Genomic DNA, 12336 nt, shown 5'->3' with positions numbered 1-12336 from the left:
AGAGACAATGGGAAAAGTAAGTAGTAGTCTTTAAGAACGTGAACAGTGTCTAAATGCCAAGCTGAACAGTCAATGTCAGGTAACTGCAAAATAGGCAAACATCACTGAAGCATAACTTTCAAAATAAGCAAAGTAACCTTTTTTGTTCCACTCTGTACCATGAAATGCTGTACCTTTGACATCACATTTCAAGAAAACAACTGAGAAATCCAAAGGAAAAAAAAAAGTAAGAATGACCTACAACAAATACAGAATGAGCTGGATTTGGTTACCCTTGAAGAAGGGAAGATTGAAAGACACTAAGAAACAAAGTACCCAATAGGCTAATGCAGAGACAAAGGAATCAGTTTGGTTTGAGTTTTTTGAAAGACAGAAGACGCAATGGGTTTAAAAATGTAGTAAGATTCACACTAACCAGTGGGGGGAGACAAAACCACTGCCCAGTACTAAGACCAGGGAAACCCTTCAGCAGGTTACCAAGGTTCTCTGAAAGCATCCAACATCGGAGACAGTTAAGGAACAAAAAAACAACCCCACATTGTCAGTAGTTGGACCCCAGGAAACTGTTTCACCCTTGTTTTTCCTTATATTTATTTTTAAAAAGAAAATCTATATGGAGCTTACTGGCTCTAACATTTATTTCAGTAGAACAAACCAAGATACGGTAGAGAGAGGATTTGTGCTATTTTCAGTTTAAACATTTGTGACTTGTTATTCTCTCCTCCCCACTACCTTCAGCACAGTCTTAATTTTCAATTAATACTCTTACATTTTTATGATGATCATACTTACACTGGCTGCAACAAACAGAGACCATCTTACATTTCATTACTGACAGAGCTTTAAAAACATCCAAAACATAGAAGACTGCATAAGAAAAAGGAATCCTACTAATAGCTTCTATTCAGGTCTCCCAATTCCATGACTCATGGGTTTACTGCTGATTTATATTTACATTAAAAAAAGAGCAAACAGTAAGTTAAACAGAGATGAGGAAATGGAGAGTGTAATGGCAGCAAATTAGCAAAAATCAATAGTTTCTAAGGCTAAACTGCACTGATAATAAAGCTCATGGGGCTTACAGAATTAGACTGATTTCACTGTTTCATGTAAGAAAATTAGACAACACTTTCAGTGCCACATTCTATCAAGTATGTAGTCTAAAAGCTTATGAGTTTAATCAAACATGAAATAAATAATAATAATTAATAATATTGCAGGCACATCAGCAAGAGGAAAATGTTCCCTTGGGACTTCTAAGGCCCCCTCTCAATCCCTCATACATACTGCAGAGAGGCAAAGCAAGCCCTACCTCACACACCAAGTTTTACCTGGCAACCTAACAGAGGGAGATAACCAGTTTGGACAATGTCTCTGCAACATTAGACACGGAATTCTTCTCATGGAGTTTTAGGCATTAAGCCCCAATGATCCATTCCAGCCTTCACTTGTAATCAAAGAAAGAAGCCTCTCCAGAAGGCAACTCAATAGGTCTCAGACACGTTTTACACCCTCCAAAGGACTACCTGTATTATACCATTTTTCCCCACTGTCTATAGAAGCAGCCAAACATCACTCACCGAGGCTTGAAACAAACTCTTCCCTGGCATCTCAGTTTAAACACCTAACAACATTTCTCTTTCTTTGGCACCTCTGAAGGAAAGCCACCGTTGGGCATCATCAACGTCAATGACTGTGAGAGAGGGTAATGCAAATCACAGAATCTTACGGGTTGGAATGGACCTCGATAGATCATCTAGTTCAATTCCCCTGAAAGAGCAGCACCACCTAGAGTAGATCACACAGCACCAGCTGCTGAGGGAGTCCACTAGATACAGGCCTTCAACTAGACCCTATCCTATTGATCACAACTCCCTGCCTTTTTTCCTTCAATCAGTTAACAATCCACCTACTCAAGGTGGTCCTGCTCTGGCAGGGGAGTTGGACTAGATCATCTTTCAAGGTCCCTTCCAACCCTTAAGATCCTGTGATTCTGTGGTCATCCAGCCCACACTTTGAGTTTTGCTGTGAGGATGCTGTGGGAAATGATTTCTGCAAGGGCAGAGGATACTTTATGCCATTAAATCACATAATGGTAAATGCCCAATGACATCAAACTTAGATCTGGTGCTCAGGCTTTAAAAAGTTCAAATTACCGGGGCACATGAGCAAGTTCTGCCCTGTGCTCCTTCTCAGGACCTGAGACTTGAAAACACCAATATTAGACACAGGAAAAGCTGAGAAAAAGTCTCTTCAGAACCCTGATGAGATTTCACAAGGAAAATATCTTTAAATATACAGCCCAATGAATGACAAATACTTTACCTCACCCTGGGTATTGCTTCACATTCCTTCTAAGACCCTTAGGACCACCATCCACTCCCTCCTTTCCTTACCATCTAGCCCCCCTAGCTTCTTCAGACCTGTATTAACAGGTAGGGCTTCATCTACCTCTTTGCAATTTTGTTGTGAGTAAAACTAATTCCAAGAACCACTTGCTTAATTTTTACTTACTATTTACTATTACCAGCCCTAAGTAGTAAATTTTCAGAAAATAAAACACTCCAAATTCTTTCTTCCCTCAATGGAAAAAAGACATGCTACACAAATGGAGATGTAAAAGAGTAGATTTTATTACCATCCTGCCAACAGAAGAAAGAAACAAATCCAAAATACACTTGACATCATGCTCTCTTCATCAAATATATAGTACAACAGACCAAACACCTTGGCATCAATTCATAATACGGTTTGTCCTGCTGCCCTCCTAGACACCAAGAAAATTCACTGTCAGATATTTAACAAATTTAGCCTAATTTTCTGATTCCATAACTGGAAGGCAGAAGAGAAAGCTATTACTCGAGGAAATCCAATGCCTCAAATACATTCAGAACCTTTAAAGGATGACTTTAATCAGTATGCTTTACGTTATATGCTAGTTTCTTGCCTATTTTAGGCATTCTGTCTCCTCATTCTCCATTCAGACACTTTTAAAAAAAGACTTAGATGCATGTCTCTAATAGTACAGTCCTCCAGCAAAATATTTTAGGCTTGATTCCAACTTTACCAGGAGCAAAGACATTTACAGCACAGACAATCCCTTCTTCTGGGTTATCTGATTCATTTTACAGCTCCCTGAGAAACTGAAGTCAAGCTACATGATTACGAAGTGAAAACAAAGGGAAAAATGAAAAGCTATCTGCCCAGCACAGGATACAAACACAAGTAGGAACAAGTATTAGAGCAACCCAATAAATAATTATTCACAGCACTTTCCTCACTTACATGCCAAAGAATCAAGATGTCACACTAACTATATCATTCACAAGCCAAACAAAAAAAAAAAACTTAAGAAAACCCTCCTTAGCTCTAATGGTGAAATGTCACTAGATGTCTGTCTTCAATTAAAATAATTACTAGTTATTCATCAAATAACCACCATGACCTGCTTAGTAAATCAATGCAAAGTTTTAAATTTACCTAGTAAAAACTATATTTTTATCTAGAACTGAAGCCACTACTCCAATTTTACTTCTCATTTGTAATCTTCACAATTCAATTTATCACTCAGTTATTTTCCTACTAATGTTCTTCAGAGAGAGGAAAAGAGGACTTCAGTCATAGATTACTTCTTTTCAGATACTCTTCCTCCTTCCCTCCCTGGTTTACGTTACAAGTTTACTGATTTTATCTTAAAGATGTACAGTTACCACCAAGTTATTTTGTCCTTGAAGATATTTACAGAATTTCTCTTCCCTTAGCAGATATACACTTAATCTTGATCTCAGCTGTCACAGATGCAAAATGAATTACCTTAGGAGTATCCTGCAACTACAGTCCCAAGTCCACAACCCTCAAAGTCAAATTATCCTGACTAGAATCATGCCAAATGTTATTAACTTTGCAGAACAGGAGGGCCTTAGATGCTCACATCAAATCATCTTCAAATTGTTCAACAGCAATGACCAACTCTATTGTCTTGCTGAGGCCCTGGGAAAATGAGTCCATGATTGTCGCAGACTGTGCATGCTTTTAGATAAGACACAACACATAATGTGAGTGGTCCTACTGAAAATGTAAAGTTTGCAGACTCATAAAATTAAGATGGATAGCAAAATAAAAGAAAATGAAGTTATCTGGAAAAATATATAGGTTCAAAAAAGAATGTATTTTTCCTAAATATTTTACAGATGTTGAGGTTACAAGCATTACAGTGCAAAGGTTTAAGAGATTAATGCAGCTCATAATTTCTCAGCACACACATTCACTATCTATCATACAAATAAAGACAAAATCTATTATTACCCTTAAAATCGACTTAAGGGTAAATAAATCTGAACAAAACCCAAAACTTACTGAATTGTCTCGAGCTATCTCCTACTGGGACAGATCACCCATTTGAGAATTTTTTCATTTTAAAAACCAGATGAGACCTTTTCCAAGACCCAACAAAAGTGCAATACAAAACAACGTGCAGAGAGACAATAGGCACTCGAGAAGTTTTCCACTGTCACCAGACCATCAAAAGGACACTAACAACGTGATTTCTGCTTGTAGTGCGCTCACTGCACACAGCCCGGTGCGTATCCGCTCCCGGGTTTCAGCTCGCATATACAGTGAGCGATTAGTGCACAAAGGGAAGCAGAGAACCAATTTGCCGACAAGAAACACGGGGCGGGGGGGGGGGGGGAAGAGTTTAAGGGCTTCTGGATACTCCAAACTCCACTAGTTACACCATTCGTCAGCTGCAGCGACCCGTTAAATTCTGCAGAGGCACTCTTCTCGTGAAGAACATAGTGTTTCGTTAAAAGCAAGTTTCAAAGGAAGACATCGATAACAGAAACTTGTACAAAACCGAGTTACTTCAGTTGTAACCTGTCCAAAACGGCAGCTGCACACGCGCTACACGGAATCAACATAAATTTGAGGCAAAGCAAATGCATTACAGGTAACAAACAGGGAGGAGAACGGTCTCAACTGGCATCTCTTCTGAGAGATAAGCCTTTTTAGGGTTTTTTTGTTATTCTTTTTCCCAGCCCACTGTTCGCTTCTTAAAGACGGCGGCTGCTGACAGACAGTTCTTGCCAAACTGCCCGAGAGCGGGACTCGGGTACGTGGAGACCCACCGAGAAACCTTCGACCGCGCGTGGGCCGCCCCGGGGGACTTCCCCGCCACCCTCACGTCCCCCTGTGGCGGCGGGCAGCCGCCTCCCCCCAGCCGCGAGGCCGGTACTGACCTGACGGTGCGGTTGCCGGCGCAGCCCCGGCGCTCCATCGCGGCGGGCACGCAGCTGGTGAGCTCGGTCCAGTCGGCGTGTAAGCCGCAGCTCCAGCCGGTGGAAAAGCGGGAGAAGAGCCAGGTATCCTTGTCGCCGCCCGGGCGGTGACACGCGCACTTCTTTTGCCCGGCCCGGCAGTAGCAGGGTTGTTCCAGGTGGATGTTGCGCACCAAGTGCCGGCCGAAGGTGGTACCGCCCGTCTTCTGGATGTGAAGGAAGACGATCACGTCGCGGCCCCGCATGTCGAACCGTACCCGCCGACACAGCTCCCCCCGCGCGAACGGGAACTTGGCCACTAGCCGCGGCAGCGCCGCCTCCGCCGCCTCCTCCTCCTCGGCGGCGCCCGCTGCTGCCGCCGCCTCCTCCTCCTCCCGCTCCGCCGGGCCCCCCCCGCGGCGGGCGGCGGAGGCCGGCGGGCGGCGGGGACAGGCGGCGCCGGGGCAGGCGGGCGACACGTACTGGTAAACGATGAGCAAGAAGAGCAACGCCAGCAGCGGCGGCAGCAGCCACCTGTTGAAGCGCTCGTCCATGGTGATGCGCGGGGTCAGCGCAGCGCGAGCTTAGGCGCTGCCAGGCGCTACCGGGGCTGCTGCCCCGTTCGAATCCCGCAGCCAAGGGGCGCCCGGCTCCCTTCCCGACGTCATGGTCCTCGCCGGCGGCCGCGGCTCGTTCCGCTCCTCTCGGCTCAGCCCAGCGCGCCGCGCTCCAGAGGCGGCCAGCCCGAGCCCGCAGTCGCTCTCGCTCCCGCTCCCCACGGCTGAGGCGAAAAGGAGCCGCCGCCGCGCCGAGCGGGAGGCGCCGCGGCGGGAGCGCCTCGCACCCCTCCCCGGCACGCGCTGCCAGGCAGCTGCGGCGGCACCGACAGCTCCCAAATCCGCTCCGCCGGCAACTCTCCAGCCCAAAACACACCGCTCGGCTCCCGGCCGCCAGCCAATCGGGACGAAGCCGGCCGCCTGAGCAGCCAATGGGCGGGCCTAGCACGCCGGCTCTGTCGCCAATGAAGGCGGGCAGCGAGTAAAGCGGGGTGGTGAGAATGCTCCTCGCTCCTCTCCAGGTATCGGACAGAGAGCGATGGCGCGCGGGTGGGGGAGAGGCGGAAGCAGCCAATGAGGCACCGGAGGCGGAGCGGAAGGCAGCCAATGAGATTTGACCGGGAGCTCCACCAGGTGCGCGGGGTCCTGCGGCCGCCGGCGGCGAGCGCCGTGAGCTCTCTCGCGTTCCCGTGGGATGGGCGGCGCGGAGAAAGCGCCGTTTATTCTCTCTTAAACTCCTTCACATCCCGTTATTTGTGCTTTTGGGGGGTTGGGCGGTGGGTCTGTGTCTCGCACCGTTTATGCTTTCAAGCCCATTTTGATAACTCCAGTGCTCCTAGACCGGCAAACGCTGGTGACTGCACAGATTACATAGTTGTAGCTTTAATGATCTGCAGTGTGGCTGGTTCTTGCTGTCATCAAAGCACGGAGTCCCACTGACTTTGTGGAAAACTTTACCTCCTCAAGGCAGTGACGCCGACTCCACGGCAGCTACTATAACAAATTACAAAAGTTGACTTTTCAAACCCCTTCACATATTTACAACAGTCCTCAGCCTGAAAATGTGTTGATTTGCCTATTCAAAATTATTATTTAATAGACATTCATATCTTTAGCTTAAAGGTCGGCATTTAGCTGAATTTTGACCAAGAAAACACTGTTTTGTCTGCAATGAGTTCTCCATAGTTTCAAAAGTCTGTTAGGAACACTTCATATCCAAACAGAAGCCCCATACAGCTCTTGGATTATAATACATTAATATGCAAAGCGTTTCACGTTAGAACTGATTGCACATCTCAGTTATTTAATTACAAAATGCCTTTATTTACTGAGGGATTAATTAGATACCTGACAGTGCTAAACCAACTTTCTTGCACAACTCTTAAGGTAACTTCATGGCAGGAAAGCTGATAAATGGAAGAGTGGTGATTTCCAATGGGACCATTTAACTCCAAAACTTTAAAATAAATATTTAGACCAATATATTTTAAGCTGGAGATTTTTACATAGAAAGAGAGTATTTAGACCATGGGAAGAGAGATTCAGCTCCCATTAAAGCTTGCCTGAAATCATAGACATTACCAGACAATAGTATAAACAAAAGGGGTTAAAACTTGAAATGTAGGCTGCTTCCAAACATTGCTATGACAGGAACAATGGCATACACCACTCAGTTTCAAACACATGAACAGACCACACACATACACACATTTCCAGGGTCCCACAACATTGTTAAGGTATTACACTGGTAAAAGTCTGAGAGAAGCAGATTCTTGGGTTTTCACAAGGCATCAAAGGTATCAGTGTAATTTTGTAAAGAGAATACCATGGGTTACCTGGTGAAATTCACCCTTGTACAGCCATGAACCACAGTACTGGAAGCCAGATCTCTCCATCCTCTGACAGAAGAAAATGTGGAGTCTAGTGTCAAACAAACCCATTCAGTCTTCTTCCTGTAATGACAAGAGGTATGAACCCACTCACTCTTATCAAAGTGGAAAACAGCATTTTGGTCTTGGAAAATCTTTGCCAGCAAGAGAAGCAGAGCATCCATCTTCTCTCTAGGAAGACCTGACTCTCTTCTATGCTTTGCCCACCACCGTGCTCACCTGCTTTCAGACTGACTGTGCCTCCCAAGTGTGGACTTAAAGAGGTTGCCTTTTAGCCTCTCGCTTTTACTAGGTGACAGGAAGCCTATTTCAGATAAACATAAATATTTATACCTGTAAGACACGGAAGTGTTTTGTTTTCACCTCAAACCTATTCATTATCTAACAAGCAACCATTAAAAAAAGGAAAAAGAAAAAAGCAACAACATTAAATATAGCCTTGTTTCAGCAACAGAATAGCACTACTAAGGCTTGTGTGGGTACATTTGTATTTGAAATGAAAGCACTGCTAAAAGATTTAGACTGAAGTATGTCTCATAATGCTTTAAGTAAGAAATGCTATTATAATTTTAAATTTTATCATTACATACCAGATTGTTGACAACATACCTTCATCTCCGTGAAAAGATCAAAGTTAAATTTGCTCAACAGAGGAATTGTGAATTTCAGTTAAATTAAATAAATTCTTAATTATTTAAACTTACTTAAGATAGCACTGGTTTCTAAATACTGGCAAAAAATTTTACTGGACAGAAAGGACATATATGAGAAGTTAAATATTTATAGTGATGTTTAGATGAAAACCTTCACTTTTAAAAAGCTCCCATTTTTTTGAAACTAGAAAAAAGTACTTGAAGACCCACGTGAATCAATATGTTTATGCAGCTTTCAAAGACAAGCTTTTACTTATGAATTTTAATATTCTTAATAACAGTTTGTGGAGTATGCTTGACATTATGTAGTGTCACAACCCACGGCACATCCAACCACCAACCCAGTTCCTCCCAATTGCATACAGGGAGTGCAATTACACCCCAAGTTATACGTGGCCTTAGTTTGAATAGCAGCTGGGGGCTCCAGAGTGAACCTGAATCTCATAATACTCAGCAGAGGCTAAATATGCCTACACAGAGAATATAGCATTTTCATTTGGTAGCGTTTTATATTCTCTTTATAGAGGTCCACATTACTATGCAAGGCCCTGTGGGATTAAGCTTTTAATAAAATCAGTTCATTTCTTTAGAAGTCAATGGCTATAACTCATTAGTGTCAATTATGTAATGATACAGGTCATTTTGAACATAGTTGTGTTTCCATTGATTTAAGGTGAATGGGACTGAGTTCAAAATGAAGGCCTAAAAATTGCAAACACTGTTCAATCCCAACATTTTCCCTTTCAAATATAACTCATCTGTATATTTCCAGTGAGGGTTTTAACTACAAGAAAAATACAAAGATGATTACAAGCGAATTTTGAGATATTCTTATAAAACAGATATATCTGTGCATTTCATAGAATCATAGAATGGTAGGGGTTGGAAGGGACCTTTAGAGATCATCCAGTCCAACCCCCTGCAGAAGCAGGTTCACCTAGATCAGGTCACATAGGAACATGTCCAGGTGGGTCTTGAAGACCTCCAAGGAAGGAGACTCCACAACACCTCTGGGCAGCCTGTGCCAGGGCTCCCTCAGCTGAACAGTGAAATAGTTTTCTCTTGTATTTAAGTGGAACTTTTTGTGTTCCAGCTTCATCCCATTAACCCTTGTCCTGTTGCTAGCTACTGTAGAAAAAAGGGATGCCCCAACCTCCTGATATCCAACCTTTAGATATTTATAAATGTTAATAAGATCACCCCTCAGTCTCCTCTTCTCCAGACTAAACAACCCCAGTTCCCACAGCCTTTCCTCATATGAAAGATGTTCCAGTCCCCTGATTTCAAAATCAAACTTAGAATTCTTTTATTTCTAATATAATAATTGTCCAAGATCCTATGCTGTCAGCATGTAACTGACAGTTCACCGAGCATTCAAATAGAATAATCCTGAAGTGACCTATTCCTCGTAACAATTTCAGGCGGAATACCTTCACATGTTAAAATGTACGTGCTGGCTACCAGAGGCGTATTGACATGTGACAACGTGCACGCAAAATTGTTTTAAAATTCCAACACAGTATGCCTCTTTTTTTTGCCAATTCCAAGGTGACAGCACATTCCAAGTTAACAACACATGAAGATGGTTATCAAGGGGAGTCAACATGGCTTCACCAAGGGGAAATCCTGTTTGACCAACCTGATATCCTTCTATGAGTGCATAACCGGCTGGCTAGATGAGGGGAGAGCAGCAGATGTCATCTACCTTGACTTCAGCAAGGCTTTTGACACTGTCTCCCATAACATCCTCATCAGAAAGCTCAGGCAGTGTGGCTTGGATGAGTGGGCAGTGAGGTGGATCGAGAGCTGGCTGAATGACAGAGCCCAGAGGGTGGTGATCAATGGCACAGAATCGAGTTGGAGGCCTGTGGCCAGTGGAGTTCCATATGGATCAGTTCTGGGGCCAGTCTTGTTCAACATCTTCATCGATGACCTGGATGAGGGGACAGTGTGTACCCTCAGCAAGTTGGCTGATGACACCAAACTGGGAGGACTGGCTGATTCCCCAGAAGGCTGTGCTGCCATTCAGCAGGATCTTGACTGGCTTGAGAGTTGGGCAGAGAGGAACCTCATGAGGTTCAACAAGGACAAGTGCAGAGTCCTGTAACTCAGGAGAAACAACCCCATGCACCAGTACAGGCTGGGGATTGACCTGCTGGAGAGCAGCTCTGCAGAGGGAGACCTGAGAGTGCTGGTTGATAATAAACTAACCATGAGCCAGCAATGTGCCCTCGTGGCCAAGAAGGCCAATGGCATCCTGGGATGCATCAAGAAGAGTGTGGCCAGCAGGTCGAGGGAGGTTCTTCTCCCTCTCTACTCTGCACTGGTGAGGCCTCATTTGGAGTCCTGTGTCCAGTTCTGGGCTCCTCAGCTCAAGAGGGACAGGGAAGTGCTGGAGAAAGTCCAGCACAGGACCACCAAGATGATCAGGGGACTGGAACATCTTTCATATGAGGAAAGGCTGCGGGAACTGGGGCTGTTTAGTCTGGAGAAGAGGAGATTGAGGGGAGATCTTATTAACATTTATAAATATCTAAAGGGTGGGTGTCAGGAGGTTGGGACATCCCTTGTTTCTATGGTATCTAGCAACAGGACAAGGGGTAATGGGATGAAGCTGGAACACAAAAAGTTCCACTTAAACATAAGAAAAAACTATTTCACTGTTCAGGTGAGGGAGCCCTGGCACAGGCTGCCCAGAGGTGTTGTGGAGTCTCCTTCCTTGGAGGTCTTCAAGACCCACCTGGACATGCTCCTATGCAACCTGATCTAGGTGAACCTGCTTCTGCAGGGGGGTTGGACTGGATGATCTCTAAAGGTCCCTTCCAACCCCTACCATTCCATGATTCTACGATTTTCCAGGTTGCTAAAAATGAAAATTGACTTACTGTTTATTTTAAAGATCAATACAATATTTGCTAGTCTGAAGCAATGGGCTTGTGAAACAGCATCATTGCCTACATCAAGGTTTGTAAAAAATGCGTGAGTAAGCAAATGATATTATGAAGCAAAGGTACAAAAGTGTGATTTCATCTAGCAATTACCTGTCTGACAAGGTTAGCTTCTAATGGATCTGTTAATGTAAAATTAAAGTGACACCTACCTCACAGTGGTTTCTTTAAATTTTTCATCAGTGCTTGACCTCAGCTGTTTCAATACTTGTAGCCAGTTGAGATTTCCAATAAGCCAATTTTACACTGTGCAGCAAGTCCCAGGTGTCTCCCTTGTCATAAGGATAAAAATTGTTAAATGAATAAACTCGTGCTAACTTTAGTCATCTCTCTGGGATTAATTTGTTCCAAGGTTTATAGTATAAGCCTCCCTTAGTTTTTTGTCAGATTAAATTTTAGTCTGTGCACTTACTGAACCTTCTATTTCAGTGGCACATTGAGTGCTGTACTCTTGTTTAAAAAAATTACACATTATACTGTCTTCAGTCCATCTTCTTGTAAAGTTGCAATTCATTATAAGGCTTGTTAATTTTATCTCCTCCCGCTTGCCATTCTTTTTATGGATGTAAGAACTTTATTAAACCTAGGACCCACTTTTATTTCCTTGAGTCATAGGGCAGACAATATAGAAGCAATGTTTTCAGTCACTGTCTCATATGTTCCAGTCCTTTTACAAGTCATTCCTTACACATTGCTGCGTGTTTTCCTTGTAAGAGAAAGGATCAGCTATATTCTGCTTTGAACATTCATAATACCACCTGTTTAAGACACTGACTTAGGACAATTGGAATACCTTAAATCCATTCCAGTATTCTAGTAATTTTTGTTTGTTTAAATTCTACCACATAAACTTGGCTATCTTTTCCTCTTGCACCAGGGATCATTCCTGGGCTTTGCAACATGGACATCTAGCAGAGTAAAGAATAAGAAAATGTTCTAGCCATGTTTGGTCATATACCAGCTAGCACTCTCTCAGACAACTCTTGGACATAGTTTTTGAGTCGAACCATTAAAGAAATAATTTCCAACCAGCA

At 43.6% G+C, this 12336-nt stretch overlaps 1 protein-coding gene across 1 annotated transcript in view; it reads right to left on the bottom strand.

The window, feature by feature from the left end:
- Positions 1–5809, bottom strand: part of HS6ST3 (heparan sulfate 6-O-sulfotransferase 3) — a 308006-nt gene extending 302197 nt beyond the window's left edge. Inside the window, exons 1-2 of the mRNA XM_062020535.1 lie at positions 5639–5809; positions 5238–5605 (exon numbers count right to left, since the gene is read on the bottom strand). Of these exons, the coding sequence (XP_061876519.1) occupies positions 5238–5605; positions 5639–5809 (539 nt within the window). The remainder of the gene's footprint in view (positions 1–5237; positions 5606–5638) is intronic.
- Positions 5810–12336: the final 6527 nt, after the last annotated feature.

The sequence above is a fragment of the Colius striatus genome, chromosome 1 (assembly GCF_028858725.1).
Source record: "Colius striatus isolate bColStr4 chromosome 1, bColStr4.1.hap1, whole genome shotgun sequence".
Classification (NCBI taxonomy): Eukaryota; Metazoa; Chordata; class Aves; order Coliiformes; family Coliidae; genus Colius; species Colius striatus.
The sequence above is the reverse complement of the archived record's forward strand: the minus strand, read 5'-3'. Positions and strand labels throughout refer to the sequence as shown.